Source organism: Labrus bergylta, chromosome 18, assembly GCF_963930695.1.
Source record: "Labrus bergylta chromosome 18, fLabBer1.1, whole genome shotgun sequence".
Classification (NCBI taxonomy): Eukaryota; Metazoa; Chordata; class Actinopteri; order Labriformes; family Labridae; genus Labrus; species Labrus bergylta.
Genome location: NC_089212.1, coordinates 12,287,274 through 12,303,223, shown reverse-complemented (window position 1 = coordinate 12,303,223; position 15,950 = coordinate 12,287,274). Strand labels below are relative to the sequence as shown.

Sequence of the window (15,950 nt, the reverse complement as noted above, 5' to 3'; positions counted from 1 at the left end):
CAGCCTCTAAAACATTTGACAGGAGATGGGGCAGCTGTTTTCCACTTTATCAAGTCTCGAGCTTGATTAAGTTAGCTACATCCTAGCATTGGATTTAATGAGCACGGTTAATTATTTCATCCAACTCATGGCATTTCAAACGGCTTCAATGAAAGTAGATAGATGAGGATCTTAATTTTGTTATATATTTATGATACAACATGATGAAGCAGCTAAACACATTTCAGATTAGACAGTTCTGCCTTCACAACACAAAACAAGATTATGCATTCATTTTCTGTGCATTAAATTTACACTTTTCTTTTTTTTTTTTCGACCCAATTAAATTAAAAAAACATTACAATTGAAACCATGAAAAGGCCAGCTTTGATATTTGCTGTAACATTAGTAAGGATGTGCAAAAATGCCCACCACACAGGTAATTTAAGAAGAAAATAAAAGACTCATCCTTATTATGCCTCGGCCAAGCATAACGGGGGGAAATGGAAACAGGAATTTAATAGGTGTAATTTGTCTCCAGTTATTTAATGGCTTAGTTGTTGATATTTTATGTCGAGAACGGCTTCCCACAGCTTTCATTATATCAGATTATTGAGAATAATTGTATCAGTAATTTCACACCTGTTCTCTCATTGCAGTAATGGCCACATAATGTGCAAAACACACAGGACCCCCTCTGCTTGTGAGAGTATGGAATATAAAGTGTGAAACTTGAGATGAGTTTCTTCTGATATTCCTTTTGCTTCAGTGCACTCAAAACAAGATCTACTAAATATGTACTTTACTAAACTGTGACAGCATCAGCTTTATTAAACAACTAGGGGTGTATTCAACCTTTTAGTTGTGAAGTTAATACCCATTATTTGATGTCAACATGTCACTCTTTAATTAAAAAACTACAATTTCCTCGTTGTGTTGGTCGTATAAAATGACGGCATCGTGCTGGTGCTGTTTCAGGAGCGGGTTAAGGAGGCAGAGTGGCTTTCAGCAGCCGGCTGCAGCACTGCATGGTGCCTGATGTGTAGTGACATGATGTGAGCTGACAGGTGGCACCATGGGTAACAGGGCTAAAACTCCCCATCAGGCAGCCTGCTGAGGTCCGGTCTTACCTCTCTGACCAACTTTAAGTGCTCCTCTTCTCAGCCACCACCTCAAAGCTGCTGGATGGTCACAGTTATGATACTGCTTTGAGGTTTGGTTGAGCCAAATGGCCAAGGGCTGTTTGCGCACAGTAGGTATCTTATTTTGAAAGGATTAAGAGTAGCCAACAAGACAGGTGCTGCATCTTGCTGATTTTGGACATAAATTACAAAAAGTTTCTTAGCTTTTGTAGTAAAACTTTTGAAGTAAAATTAAAACATTTTTGGAGCTTCTTTCGAATATCGGACGTTACAAATCCGTCACAAAAACCAGGAATAATTCTTGCATTGTTTTCTTTATTTTTTCCCATCAAAAGAAATGCACGGATCAGCAAAGCTACTACATACAAATGGCCATACAATAGCAATTTAATTTGTCTTTTTGTTGGAAGGTTTTCAGTCAAGTCTGCGGTATCATTTTTACACTTGGTACCTTGAACAGTTGCAATTATGCTGCATTCAACTGAAATATCAATCAAATCAAACCAATGCTGTTCTTCCATATTCAAATAAAAAAGTTCTGCCACAAACTACGTATCTGGACAGCTACTTGTTACTGCTCCAGGAAATTGACTGTACTTACCTACAATAAAGAAAAAACTAAAGTTTTGCATAGCTCCATTGTAATGTAGATACAGTTCTGTAAGGCACTTCATGGACCAATTTAGGCATTATTTTTTTAAATCCTACATAATAAACCTTTCTGTCACTTCACTGTAAATCATCTTAGTATTTTTAGGTTACAACATCTGAAAAAACAACAACGTCTCATCATATTTTTGCGCACTATGTAAATCTGCTGTACTCCTCCTCGTTCTTTTGGCATTAAGTCTCGAGTTAAACATTCTCAAAATATTGAAGTTGGGTTCTTGTGCATAATATGACGGACACATTGTCCCATAACCCCACACAACCCAGTGTTTCAAAAAAGACCAAAAAAAAAAAGTTGTGCAATGATTTGGGGTTATGTGGAGTAGAAGGCAACGCGCTGTCAAAAAACGAGTCCCAAAACTTAAAAGAAACAAAATGTCCAGGTATTGGTCGTTTTTTTTCATAGACTGGCACTGTATCCACATAAAAAAAGAACTTTCTCTTTTTTTTTTCTTTTTTTTTTTCTTATAAAAAAGTAGTTTCGTCCTTCCTTAGGCCAGTCCAAAACAATTTGAACAGATGACTCTTTTGGTGTTGCAGTCCAGCAGCTTTGTGTAGGACTAAATGTAAATGTTGTCGTGTTCCATCCGTCTCCTCAGTATGGATAAAGGTGAAGCATCTGCTCTATCCAAGCTGGTCTTCATACTGTTTGCGGAAGCAGTCACCAGCTGGGAAGAAATCCCAACAGCGCTCCTGGTACATCTTCCACACATATGACTCCTGGAGATAGATACATGTCAGATCAGTCAGTTGCTCTACAGATGGTTCTGGTTCTGTGGTAATGCTGGTCGAGTCATATTCTTATTCTCAGTAAAATGACACACTTCCCTTTAAATTATTCTGTCCCAGCAGAGACGCACAATATCTCTGACAATGACAGGATTAGAATTGTTTTGGTTGTTTTTGATTCCTCAGAGAAAGGATACTAATGTAGAGTTATGTATGCTGTACCTGGCCGGTGTGCTCTGTCTCATCTTTGTTGATAAGGTACATCAGGAAAAACCTTTAGAAAAAAAAAGGCGAGTGAGTCAAAAACAAAAATGTCAGATGGAAAGCTATGACAAGCTTTTGCTTTGTCCTACCTGAAAATCTCACAACTCTCAACAGTGTTGACAGAAAAAAGGCTTGGCTGAGTCACATTCAACTTTTTCAACACTTTATAAACGGGAAATGTCACATTTCGGGGGTTGCTAGGAAACAGCTTCTGATGCAAACAAAGTAACACCACCCCATCTCTGTCACAAAATCACCTGATGTTCCCCAAATCAAGTTTAAATGGCAATGGGCCGCTGTATCTCTGTGGGCATCGCAGCATGCCAAATGGTGATGAATACTGTATGAGAGCACGCTATCAAAACCTATTTTCCAATAAAGTTCAAGGCATTAAATAGTAATGAAGCAACATAATGAGGTCGCTCTCATATCCTCCGGCCAGCTGACTGTGAGCGCAAATGGACTGAGACTTGCTATTGTCCCGGGCTCTGTGGAGAAACAGCGGACGAGCGGAGAGTGCAGGGAAACACAGAGACAGATGGGAAGAATACCTGAAGGGAGCTAGTGTTCTGGATCACTGCGGCAATTAGCGACTTTGGCCCTGATGCTGCAGTAATGTGCTACATCTATCAATCATGTGGTTAAATTACAGAGCAGAGGCAACACATGGGGGTGACAATAACAAGAAGACATTTGCATTTTAAGATGATTAAAAAAAAAAGAAAAACACTTGATACTTACAGGTAGTTTGCCAAATTGTGCTCTTGTAAGGTGTGAGTCTCAAAGCCGTGAGGTGTTGTGTCAAAGTAGTCATTGCCAATCCCACATATGAAACATTTGGTCTGCGGACAGAAAATGGAATCATAAGTAGACAACATGCTCTCTCTGTCTTCATCGTTCTTCATACTATCCTTGTATACATGTAAACGGTTTGATGTCGCCTGAGCTCTCTGACAAATGAAACCTCATGATATCTGGTTGAGTTTAAATCAGGACATAAGTAACTCCCCATATTTCTCCCAGCATTTTCTTCTCATTCTCTGGGAGTCCCAGTTTCCCAAATTCTGAAGTGTTTTTACCAAAGTTGGATTTATCATATTTTGAACTAAATGTTTCTATTACAAACTGACCTAGCGTGTGTGCACTAACCTTTTTTTTTTGGCCTGACTGATGCTTTCAAGACTGAACAGAGATGGAGCGCTCCAAAAAACAAAAGTAGGCCACATGCCTTCAGTCACTCAAGATGTCCTGAGGCAACCTTTTCTAACAGGAATATTCAAGCTGAGGAGTTCACTTTCTGTAAAATATTCAAGACTGCCTAGAATAATATGGAAATGCAAGACATATTTATGTATTTCTTTTCTCTGAGTGATGATTTGTTCCCACTCATGACCCTTCACTGCCCTACAGGTCTGACAGTATAAACTAGAATTGTATCCGCACTCACCTCCATGTCCTCTTTGACTTGTTCCTGCTGGTCTCTCAGCTCGCCAAAAGCATCGATGATCAAACCTGTAGCCACAAAGGAATTTCTCTGATCACTACATGTGTACTGTGCAGTCAAAAGACTCGTTAGAAACCTCTGTGTCTTTGAATCTGTGACGTGTGAGTTCATCTGGAGTTTTACCCTGGATGATGGCCAGGAGGATGACGATGACGAAGAAGAAGAAGGTGATGTCAAACAGGATGCGGTACAGCTCATAGGGGTCACCGGCTGGGTCCTCGATCTCATCCCCAATTCCCCCGCCTGCCCTCACCCCGACGTACATGTGGAAGAGGTAACACTGCGAAACACACAGTGGAGGGGGGGAGGGGAGGTGATTACATGAACATTAAAAGTCAGAGTACTGGTGTGTTTGGAAATACAGGCAAGTAACACTCACAGTCATCATGTCGTCACACTTCATATCGGGCTCGTCCTCGTCCCCGCTCTTGTTGTAGAACTTCCTGAAGAAGTTGAAGGCCACCACAGTGTAGAGGTAGACCACAACCGCCAGCAGGCCCACTGTCAACACCAGCTGCAGAGACACAGACAGCAGTCAGAAGGGTGTCTTTACATACTTCCCATCTGTTTACGCTTTTGGGGAATCAAACAGAAGACACAGCAAGGGCAAAGCTGCAAGTTGTGTTTGGTTTTGTACACACACAAAAAACTATCAAAGCACAATAAACATAAAGGAAGATAATAAATGGAGAGAATGTCAGCGTAGTTACCAGTTTACAGTTGATTAACTATGTGAACATGAACAGCGACATTGCATTTAGACCGCTGCGTGATTGATCCGCCTGCAGGCAGCCGAGTGTGGCAGGTGTCACCGATTCCTTGCGGCCATGCCATTTAGGTACACTTCCACCCATGGAGATCAATGTGACATTCAATTTTCATTTGTGCCTCTGGTCAGCTGCCATGAGAGATCTGACAGTCAGAGTTGGGATTTAAATGAGGCAGCTGAACCGTCTGACCTCAGTGGAAAAATGTCAAATGATACTGGGTGCATCTTAATTCCGATTCATGCATCCTCACTTCCTCCTTGTCAAACTTCTCTGTCTCTCTAGTTGTTACAGTTTCAGGGAGAGAGATGCAAATGTTGAGTTTTAAGCATACAGGGCTTGATCTAACGCGATGATCTTGCTTAACTAAGAATCATTTTAAAATTCACGATCAATGACAGCATGGTTTAAGCAATCAATCATTATTTGTAAAGTGCCAATTCATGACAAGTAATATCTCGAGACGCTTTACAAAAGAGCATATGGGATAATATGCAGGAAGGATTTCTCCTTTGTATTCGCGTTCCTGTTGTCCACACTTCCTTGCCGTTGAGGTGGAGGTCGGAGCAGGCCGTGCATGAATGAGGACGGCGGTGGCTGTGGGGACGACACAGTCCGATGGTGGTGGTAGAACTGTAAGAAAGAAGGCTGTACTGCTTTGTGGTCTCTCTGTAATATGCATAAAGCAGCCTTCAGCCTACATACTTCTGTTCAGTTTTTAGTTTCTGTCAACATGTAAATTATTTGTACAAACTTTTTGCCACCATTTTTGGCAGATTTCATGATAGGCTCCACACGAATAAAAACCCAGGATGCCATCAGTGGAACAGGAAAATGGAAAATGTGATAAAACTGGCTTGTGGTGTCACAACAGGGAGTAAACAGGATTTATGAATAACCCAACCCCTGACTCTGCAGTGACCCCTGCTGCCTGAAAGAGAGACTGCACCCTCATCAACTTCTCACCTGTTTGCCGTTATGTGTGACAGAGGAGAGGATGGTCCGGAGGGTCTTGAAGCCCATGGCGATATCCAGCAGATGAGCAGCGAAGAAGAAGTTGTTGTAGTGGCCCAGAATAGACATGGTGGTGTACCACACCAGGTACAGGAATGACTGTGAAGGGAACAAAGGAATGTGTCTGTCATAGTCACAATATCATCAATCAACCCCTTCACGCATCAATCCATACATCAGGTCATTCACTGAGCCGACAGCGCTATTAATCATCCTGACCTGTACTCAAACTCACATTGTCTGTAAACACCACTCCCAGTTTCCACACATGGTACTTTGTATCGATTGAGCTCAACCTGGAAAAAAAAAAGAGAGAGAGAAAAGTTGATTTTTTCTGTTTGACCTCTTTTTTTTTCCCTCTGTGAGGCGTTCAGCCTGCCCGCTCTCTCACCATGACACCAGTGAAGCCTCCTTGGCCACAGTTTCCTCTGTAGGGTTGAAATCCAGGGCACTTTTATCCAACCCAAGCAGCTCTGCTATCCTCTCTGCTCCATACAGGTCGCCATACTTTTTAATCACCTACAGATTACAGCAATGCAGAAACAGAGGAGACATATAGGTTACGGCGATAGATTGGGTTGTTTGAACAAACAGTAGTAGCGTAACAGATGAACACATGAATGAGCTAAGCCACTTACTTTGCGTTTTACAAATTTATCCCAGTAGTTGTTTGGGAAGGAACTGGGGGAAAAGGGAAAAAAAAGAATTAGAAATTAGCAATAAATCTTCATTTGTACAAGATTTTGGCTTTAAAAAACTGTAGTGTAGCTGACTCACGGAGTATTGATGACCAGTCTGTCCCACTGTCCTTTGATATCATCGTCCGACGGCTGCTCTGTGATGTAAAGGCCGGCAAACTCCAACTTCCTGGCTATCTCCTTCTCACGTTTGAACACCACCAGCGGCACCTTGGAGACAGAAGAGAATTCAGCTTGAGCGCTAACAAATAACACAGCGGTGACGTATACAGGAAGTGTATGACTGTGGCTGTATACAAAGTATTTTTTCTCATTTGTGGATGTTTGACATATGAATGAAGTTAATTTTGGCTATTACTATAACATTTTCAATTAAAGGCCAAAAGTGTGTCATTTTAAAGGCAGCGTATGTGATTCTTTGTTCCAGCAGATGTCGCCCTTGAGCACCAGCATGAAACCAAAACAACTCGCGCTGAATTGTTGTGTTAGCATGCTAATGCTAGCAAACTTTATTATGCTCGTATCTTCACACTGCATGTAAATTTACCCGAAATGACCGTGATCTAGAAACACAGTTAAGCAGTGAGTACAGTATGTTATTCTTCTTTTCTCTAGTCCCTCAATTAAGCAACTTTTATACGCCGGGGGATGAGCTGGCCGGCCATCCCGGCGATGTAAACAAAGTAAAGATAGGACTCGGAAAGCTCGGAAAGCATCACAGACAGTGGGACTCGGGTGTTACACCCATTGTAGACAGTCATGACTCACAGAGTTATTTTCAGAGGATATACTTGATTTCTGCTACATTTAAGTGTGAAAAATCGCATATTCTGCCTTTAAGAAAAATCATTGTGTTTTTTGTTAGTTGCTAAGATACCATATGATACACTTTATTGTCCCCTTGGGGACATTTGTCTTGGACTCAGTGCTGCCAAACATTCAGCCATTTCAAAACAAACAAAACAGGCAGAAAGCAGCAGCATGGGAGTCCTTTCCTTACCTTAAGGTAGTAGTATCCCACTACACACAGGAAAGATATGATTGTGTGCAGAATAGCCAGGCAGCGAAGTGTTGGGGCCATGTAGCCTGTGCTCTCCTGCAGCACAAAATACTCCAGTGCACCCTCATCTTCCTCTTCCCCAGTTTTACCACGACCGTTCCAAGGGTCTTCATCGTCGGAGTAATCTCCTGTCACCTGAAAGGCAATTGAATATTTAAGGGTAACTCACAATTACTGTATGTTCAATCTTCATATATTACAATGTTTTCACTTCAAGCTTACTTTGTAGAAGAGCAGAATGAAATTGATAGCAAAAGCAACAAAGAGAGCCAGGAAGCGGAGGTTGTAGAAGTTTCTGGCCAGGTAATTCTGTGGGGGGAAAAAATGTTTAAAGGTGAGTATACACAACCACCTGTTTTATACTCTCTAAACATGCTCAAGATGATGGTTTGAATTTCTAAGAAAGCTGTGAGGGAAATATCTGACCAGCATCTTAGTTTGATAGATCTCCAAGCCAGCTAAGAAGCTGGCCGTGAAGGCTTCTGGGGGTTCTTTCTTCATGCCCAGCCTCTTCTTCGGCGCCTTTTTCGCCTCCAACGAGGACTGGGAAGGGACTTCATCTTTGGCTTTATCGTGGTCCTTCTTCTCACCGTCCTCTGAACTGTAACAATCATTGGTAACAAAAAATATACTCACTGCTGCACAATTACATATTCAAATACAATATCTATTTGTCCAATGGAGTGAACAAAACCACAGAAAAAGATCAAATCTTTGCCTCACAAAATCTTTAACTGAGGACAATTTCACATGGTCGACAGTAGCTTAGGACAACTCTCCCTAAGAATGGTTTGCGGCTGTGAATAGCTCCAAAAATTGCTCCCACTATCTGCTCCATCTCAACTTCTAATTCACAATGCCTGTAGTACAAATGATATTCAAGAGTTTGAGCAGTTGCCTCTTGTTTAACGTCTGAATGTGGAGAAAAAGCTGCTCTGTGTGAGTCTGCACTCTCATGCTGACAGAGCATATTTTTGTGGGAACAGTAATAGAAGTTTTACTGTTTAAAACAAAGCTTCATCTCTGAATGGAACTAATAAGAGCAAACTCGAACACAACACGCACACAAAAAAACGTGCATCTTGACAAAGAACCTGACATCTCTCATACTGTGACCCAGTTATCACCTGGACCCAACATACAGTTTTTGCTCCACTCTAACTGTGTGTGGCTATTAGCACCAGTGTTTGTGAATTGGACGCTTTTTTTGCAATAAGAATCACCAGTTCAAGTCCCCGTACGGACCAAGTGTGTAATTTGGGACTGGTTGCTGGAGAGGTGCCAGTTTTCCTACTTAGTGCGGAGTAGGGCTGCGTGCTAATGGCAAAAATCATAATCACAATTATTTTAATGGATATTGAGATCATGATTATTAAACATGTGGAATAAGTGAAAATAATATAAATATTTTATAATATATCATGATAATCAATAAGTACAAATAAATGAACTATGTTTTTTATAGATAGTGTTAATGTACTTTTGTGGCCAAAATATAACAACAAACACTTTGAAACATTTACTAAGCACAACAAAACCTGTGGGCAAATTATCGTTTAATCTGTGGCTCAATGGTAGAGTCGGTCATCTCTTAACCAGAAGAGCTGTCTTGGACAGATCCCTCTTGTTAAAGAGATTTTTAATCTCAATGAGACTTTTCCTGGTTAAATAAAGGTTAGATAAAAAAATAAAAAAGAAGGTCGTAGGTTCGATCCCCCAGCTCCAGTAAGTGTCCATGGGCAAGACACTGAACCCGAAAATGCTTCCACTGCTGAGTCAGCGTAGTATGTGTATGTATGAATGGGATTAGTTAATACTGTTGAACACTTTACACAGCAGCCTCTACCATCAGTGTGTGAATGGGTAGGTGTGACCTGCGTTGTAAAAGTGCTTTGAGTAGTCAGAAGACTGGAAAAGGTCTGTACAAGCTCAAGTACATTTACAATTTAATCTCCATGATCTTGTTGTCATGATAGCGGGAAGCCAAAAGTGTAATTGAAATAGAACTTGTTTTATTGCCCAGCATGGTGACAGTCCCTGTGCTGCCCCCTCGCTCTGACATCTCTCTATTGTTGCATATCTTTAAGTCCTGTTTGTGTTAGAGTATATTTCAGGCCTGTGTGTGTGTGTGTGTGTGTGTGTGTGTGTGTGTGTGTGTGTGTGTGTGTGTGTGTGTGTGTGTGTGTGTGTGTGTGTGTGTGTGTGTATGCGTGTGCGTGTCTCACAACAACAAAGTAAAAAGTTCAATTTCAATCAGGATTTTAAAAAAGCTAAATAAAAAAATGTAAATAACAGTTACATTTGGAAGGACAATAATTTAATAGAAACACTCACTCTCCCTTCTCAGAGTCAGATTTGTAGTCTCCAGGTGATGCACTCTTTTTTGCAGCAATCTAAAATAAAAAATAAAATCTTTGATTAGTTATTTGAACACTTTCTGTCTTGTAATGTAAAAACATGTGTTTCAGTCATTGAGAATACTAATGTGTCCTCAATCTCTATTAGCTTAGACATGCTAGGAAATAGGAGTTGCTATAAACATTGACCTGTGCCTTCTTCTGTTTCACGGCACTTGCAATGGACGGAGCGTCCCCCACCACCACCTCAGACACATCCCCCAAACCTGGCTCCGCCCCATGCTTCCCCTCTTTCTTGGGCTGTATGTTCAGCAGCTCAGCCATCAGGTCCCCCTCTGCTGCATCCCCCTGAGCCATCTGACCCATCTCTGCCAAAGCTGACCCCTCGTTCGCCTCCATCTTCTCCATCTCTAACACATCCCCATGGATCCCAAATTGGGTGGGGTCTGGCATGTTCCCTAAAATGTCTGTCACCTTTATGTTTTTAGCCCCTTCAACAAGGCCGCCTCCGAACATGGTGGTCCACAAGATATGGAAGAAACCCCAAACAAGGCTATAGACAAAGTGGAAGAGGCCTGTGATGATCATCCAGAAGAAAGAGAAGAAGCCTCGCACCAGCTCCCGAACACTCATCTTTCTGAATTTCCTGTACTGCCGCCTCATGCTCTTCAGAGTCAGCATCTGGCGGAAGTGGCTGAGGCTTTTTCTCATTGAGATGCAGGCGATCGTAAAGGCCGAGGAGGACTCCAACATCACGATCTCCTCCTCTTCCTCTTCCTGGTTTAAAGCTACACTCTGGTTGTCGTCCTCATCTTCCTCCGGACGCTCCACTGGGTCCGGCTCTGAAATCTGCGAGGCGAGCTGCATCTCGAAGATGGTGTCCTCACAGAAGTTGACAAACAGTTCCATCTTCTCGCTCTCCCCGCCTTCATTGACCACGTCAAAGATGAACTGCCGCTTTGACTCCTTCACTTGAGGCTTCTCCCACTGGGTACGACTGGACTCGCTGATCTCGAAGTAGACTCTCTCTATGCGCTTGGCTCCGCCCATGATCTCGATGCGACCCAAAAAAGGCTCAAAGTAGCTGAGGACGCTCTCGGCCAGGTCGAGAAACGTTGAGAGGCGAGCATCATGAGGCATGTGCTCAGAGAGATTGGTCAGCAGCACAGCTACATTAAAGCCGATGTCTTTGGCGGGCTCGTGAAATCTCTCCACAAACTGCTCGTAGTTAAACATGTCGTTCTCATCGGCCTCCGCACAGGAAAGAAGAAACTCGATCTCAGACTGCGAGTACTGCTTCTGGTTCTCCATGGACTTTTGGAAATCTTTCTTAGAGATGACCCCTTTGCTCTCCGGGTCATATTCCCTAAAGCTGTCAGAGGTCGTCAGGTCCTTCAACTTGAGGAACATGTCGAAGAATTTCAGGATCATCTCCACGTTGCTGGAAGATTCCACTAGGGTGTCCACCATTTGTTTGCCAATGGTACCATTGACAACATTACCTGCAATGTCAAAAAGGTCAGGGTAAGGTTCATACTCACAATAAGAAACTCTTAACAACATTCAAGTCAGCAAATCTGTGTGAAAAAAAGTGTTTAATGAAAGAGCATTATGTAGATGTTCAAAAAGTAAACCTTCAAGTAGAGAGAGCATCATGACGATCATGTCCTTCTGCAGGTCCAGCAGCTCCTTCAATAACTCAATCTGACTGGAGTCCTGTTAGTGGGAAACAAAAAGGGGGAAACCTTGTGACTCACACTTCACTATATCACACAGACTGTTGTTAGCCTCCCTGTAAGGGTACAACAACCCTGTCTAATATCCTTGTGGGATCAAGGCTGCCTCACTTTGCTGGGACCCACAATGGTCCTGCTGAGGCCCAGAAGGGCCGTCTAGATAACATCCATCCATCAGCACCAGGGTTAATGCTATTCTTCTGTCTGGGAGCAGATGGCAGGGTCAGTCTGACTCATTTAAGGTCTCTATGGAATCTGTATTCGGCATGCAATAAATCTGAGGCCAACTTTGATGTGCTACATTCAAAGCCCTCCACCTGTGCTTTCTTCATCCCTCTACTGTCAGAGTCAGCTCTTTCTGATGACCTTGAGATAAGGTTAGGTGGTTGGATTTTATCCATATACTGGCATCTTGGGGAAAGAGAAAAATATCACAGATTGAGCCATGCATCATGTAGCTGGGTGGAATGGCAAATGTAATTGTACTGCAGCAGCCTGAGGATATCCTTGAGCCTGGAGAGACCTCTAGTGGCCAAACTTATATTAAAGGAGCAGCTGGCTGACAGAGACAGAGGACTAAGAAGAGTCACATGCAGTAAGTGATTTAAAAGCATCACTACTTTTAAAATGACGGCAGACACAATTCAAATTGGAGTATTGCATTTTTCCTATGTCACCTAATCTTCACGTAGTGCGGCCTTTGACATGTATTGTAATTTATTGGATAATGAAAGATGTTTTGATGTGTCAGCAACAGACATATGGGAGCTGCTACAGATGAAACACCTTGCTGTAAGGCATCACCAACAATACATTCCCCTGATTTAATCAAATTGGCATCTCTGCAGTTAAACCTCACTCTGTCCTTGTTGTATACCGCTCTCTAACTTTAATGTAAAACTGTCTGCACGAATGCCAGATGGTCATTTTTCAGAAATCATATTTTGTAGTTCATCTCAAAGGGGCAAATTTAAACAACTTACCTAAATATTTTATACTGTATAATACTGATAAGAAGATCATGTGTTTTATTTGTTAAGACTGCCAGCAGTCATGAAGCTCTCCTTCATAGTCAAAGTCATGCTAAGCCATTTATCACCATCCCCTCTGTGATGTAATTTAGTCATATACAAAGTGGAACGAAATGGATAAACCTTGAAAGCAAATACAAAACAATGACACTAGTTTACTGCAGACGAAAGTACAAACCTGGGACAACTTCATCTGCATGTTGGCAAAAACATGCAGAAAACCCACCACTGCGTCCCACAGCCTGCTGTGAGCCAGACTCTGCTGGTTCCCAATACATGGACCCTGCATCACACAGCGTGAAAGAGGCAGAGAGAGAGGAGAGGGATAATCACAGAAACATCAAAGTTAGACTTTTTAACTCAGGGTTTAATGTGTTCTTGTAGCGGCGCAGTGTGTTGTGATGGAGTTACCTGTATATACTCAGTTAAAGAGTTGAAGACCTGCTTGGCCACTGCGAGTGCTCTGGAGAAATTCCTCTGACCGGCTTCGTCTATTACATCCTTACCGGAGTAGTACCAGTAAAAGTCGCTGATGGATTCCTTATAGAAGTAAACAAAAAGACATGCTTCATTAAACAACATATACAGAACAAAGACAAGACATTATCCTAGATCTATCTGTAACAGTATCATACCTGAAGTCTTAGCAGGTAGTCTACAGTACTAATAATGATGTTGACTGTAGTTGTGTTTCCTGTTTGAGTCCTCAGAAAGTTCTGGAAATCTAAAACAGATGACAAAAAAGTAAATAACTGGAGGTAGTGGAATCTTTTCCCCTCACAGGGTCTATTTCAAAACATCATTTGGACACATGCAGCACAAGGTAGCATCTTCTTCAACTTTACATTTTGAGAAAATGTCCACCTACCATTGTTGTGGCCCTCACAGAGAAGCTGCAGAAACCTAAAGAGATCCTTAGTGAACTCATCATTCTGCAGCACTTTGGAACCTGGGGACAGAAAAGGAGATTAACCGTCCCATTCGGCCATAAGAAGGTCGGGAACTCATTATTTTTTACGTCAGTTCAGGCATCAGGGCTTGCATAGCTTTCACTTCCTCATAAAGCTGCTGCCTAGTTGTCAAATGCCATTAAATAATGTGCACTATACTCGGGGTTCAGAACACAAGGACAGGGAATATAGTGCATCATTTCATAGATTAAAAACAGGGTTTATAGTCGGAATAAAACGGAGCTTTGTTGTTTAACACCAGCAAAGCTTTGTTGTGTCTGACAATCAAAGCTTTAGGAGATTTATTTCTTATAAATTAAAGTTTGTTAGTATAATAAAAGTTAGTAAATGACAAGCAATGGCTTCTTATAAAAAAAAAGGAAGGAAAAAAGTGGAGAGATTTGAGTCAGTTTTCGGGCATCCAACCCTGGACTGAACAATCTATCCGGATGTCAGAGGAGCATGCATGCGTTCCTTCAGTCCAAGGTACAAAGAAGGTGGTTGTTTTGCATTCAGGGTGAGGGGAGGAGGAGGGGATCGGGGGAAGGAGGATTGGAAGGAAATAAGGAGAGGGAGGGAGGAGTTTAACGGAGAGCAATCAAGATGTCGGCATTGCATAGGATGAGTAGAATCTAAACCATGTATTTACCCTGCTCACTCACGTTGACTGCGACCGATGACATAAAAAAAATGATCAGAAGAAAACAAACAAACAAAACAAAAGCAGACATAAGCAAAGGAGAATACATTTATATTCAATCAGAAGAAGTAGGAACAGGAGAGAATGATAGCGCTATAGGAGTATCTTTACATACACTGATTTGCGACAGACATGCGGTACGTTTAACGAGGTTTGTAGGGACGGTCTGCTCTGTAGGCAGGTGTTTGAATCACTAAATATCAGTGTAACAGTTACCATCACTTATGCCTGAGCTTTATGAGGTGAAAATGAGCTGGAATATGTATGAGGAAATAATATTTGTATACTGTATGCTACCCATCGGGTCAAAATTAAAGCAGATTTTCATGTATGTAGATGTCGTTTTTAGTGGCAGACAAGGCCCAGACAGGACTTAGACATACAGTAGCACAGGTTCACCTGCCTGATGGTGACATACAACATGACACACGAGACACACATGGCATGGAGAATGGGTGTGTACGACAGCAAACTAAAGAGCAGAGATGTTTGGATTAAGCTACTCCTGTTTAATTTGTCTATCAGCTACTAAAGAGTCTGACTAAAGACACATAACGTCATGGGCCTGTATGAGACACACGGAGAGTTCAACACCAAGCCTCATTGATATTATTAAAAGGCTATGAGCCATATGTGTGGCACTTCAGCTCACAGTTAGGACGGTAGAACTCTGTTTACCATTTGTACATGTATCTTCTTCACTTACTTGATCCTTCTTCAGTTACCATCCCCAGACCTTCAGCTTTATTTTGCCTTTCAAAGGCATTCAAGTCCAGGACGCTGTAGGGGATAAAAGACAAAGTCTGACCTATGATTCAATGAATTTCTATATTCAGTATTTCTGTAATATGGATGTCAGAGGGCTACTCCATCATTTCAGTATTGTGTTTCCTTTAAGTTGGTGCACTGAACAGGATAGTATTAGGTTGAATAATGTAATGATATTCAGATTTGAGTCCCTTATATATAGGTCAAACTCCAAATACAAAACATCCAACCTTTCTTACAATGCAAACAATAGTATCATTTCACTGAGGCTTCCCTGACCGATGACATCTAGGTTGTTGACAAAATCTAAATGGAACCATAAGTCATTGTACAACTATTGTTGCAGGCTTGGTAAGTTCTTTCTGTGACTGGTGAACTGACAGTGCAGTGCACAATTTGCAGAGTTGGCCTATGTTAGAGCTATTAAAACATGAGAGTGTAGTAGATACATTATGTGTTCTTCAGCGTTTGATCCCCTCACACTAGTGCAGCATGCTTAATCGAAGGCAATTAAGATTGCAGTCAACCCTGGCTGCTGATTGGTTGAAGCTTACAGCATGCTCCCAGTGCTGGCTTGTTTGT

At 41.8% G+C, this 15,950-nt stretch overlaps 1 protein-coding gene across 1 annotated transcript in view; it reads right to left on the bottom strand.

The window, feature by feature from the left end:
- Nucleotides 1-1,416: 1,416 nt before the first annotated feature.
- The window catches only part of LOC109981315 (ryanodine receptor 3-like), a 109,012-nt gene continuing 94,478 nt past the window's right edge, over nt 1,417-15,950 (bottom strand). Inside the window, exons 85-107 of the mRNA XM_065966428.1 lie at nt 15,307-15,380; nt 14,550-14,567; nt 13,819-13,899; nt 13,586-13,674; nt 13,362-13,490; nt 13,129-13,233; nt 11,818-11,899; nt 10,373-11,685; nt 10,161-10,219; nt 8,253-8,427; nt 8,049-8,135; nt 7,767-7,961; nt 6,846-6,976; nt 6,707-6,749; nt 6,460-6,587; nt 6,304-6,364; nt 6,021-6,167; nt 4,667-4,801; nt 4,411-4,567; nt 4,231-4,295; nt 3,525-3,625; nt 2,742-2,793; nt 1,417-2,510 (exon numbers count right to left, since the gene is read on the bottom strand). Coding sequence (XP_065822500.1) covers nt 2,415-2,510; nt 2,742-2,793; nt 3,525-3,625; nt 4,231-4,295; nt 4,411-4,567; nt 4,667-4,801; nt 6,021-6,167; nt 6,304-6,364; nt 6,460-6,587; nt 6,707-6,749; nt 6,846-6,976; nt 7,767-7,961; nt 8,049-8,135; nt 8,253-8,427; nt 10,161-10,219; nt 10,373-11,685; nt 11,818-11,899; nt 13,129-13,233; nt 13,362-13,490; nt 13,586-13,674; nt 13,819-13,899; nt 14,550-14,567; nt 15,307-15,380 — 3,523 coding nt within the window. The 3' untranslated portion in view covers nt 1,417-2,414. The remainder of the gene's footprint in view (nt 2,511-2,741; nt 2,794-3,524; nt 3,626-4,230; nt 4,296-4,410; nt 4,568-4,666; nt 4,802-6,020; nt 6,168-6,303; nt 6,365-6,459; nt 6,588-6,706; nt 6,750-6,845; nt 6,977-7,766; nt 7,962-8,048; nt 8,136-8,252; nt 8,428-10,160; nt 10,220-10,372; nt 11,686-11,817; nt 11,900-13,128; nt 13,234-13,361; nt 13,491-13,585; nt 13,675-13,818; nt 13,900-14,549; nt 14,568-15,306; nt 15,381-15,950) is intronic.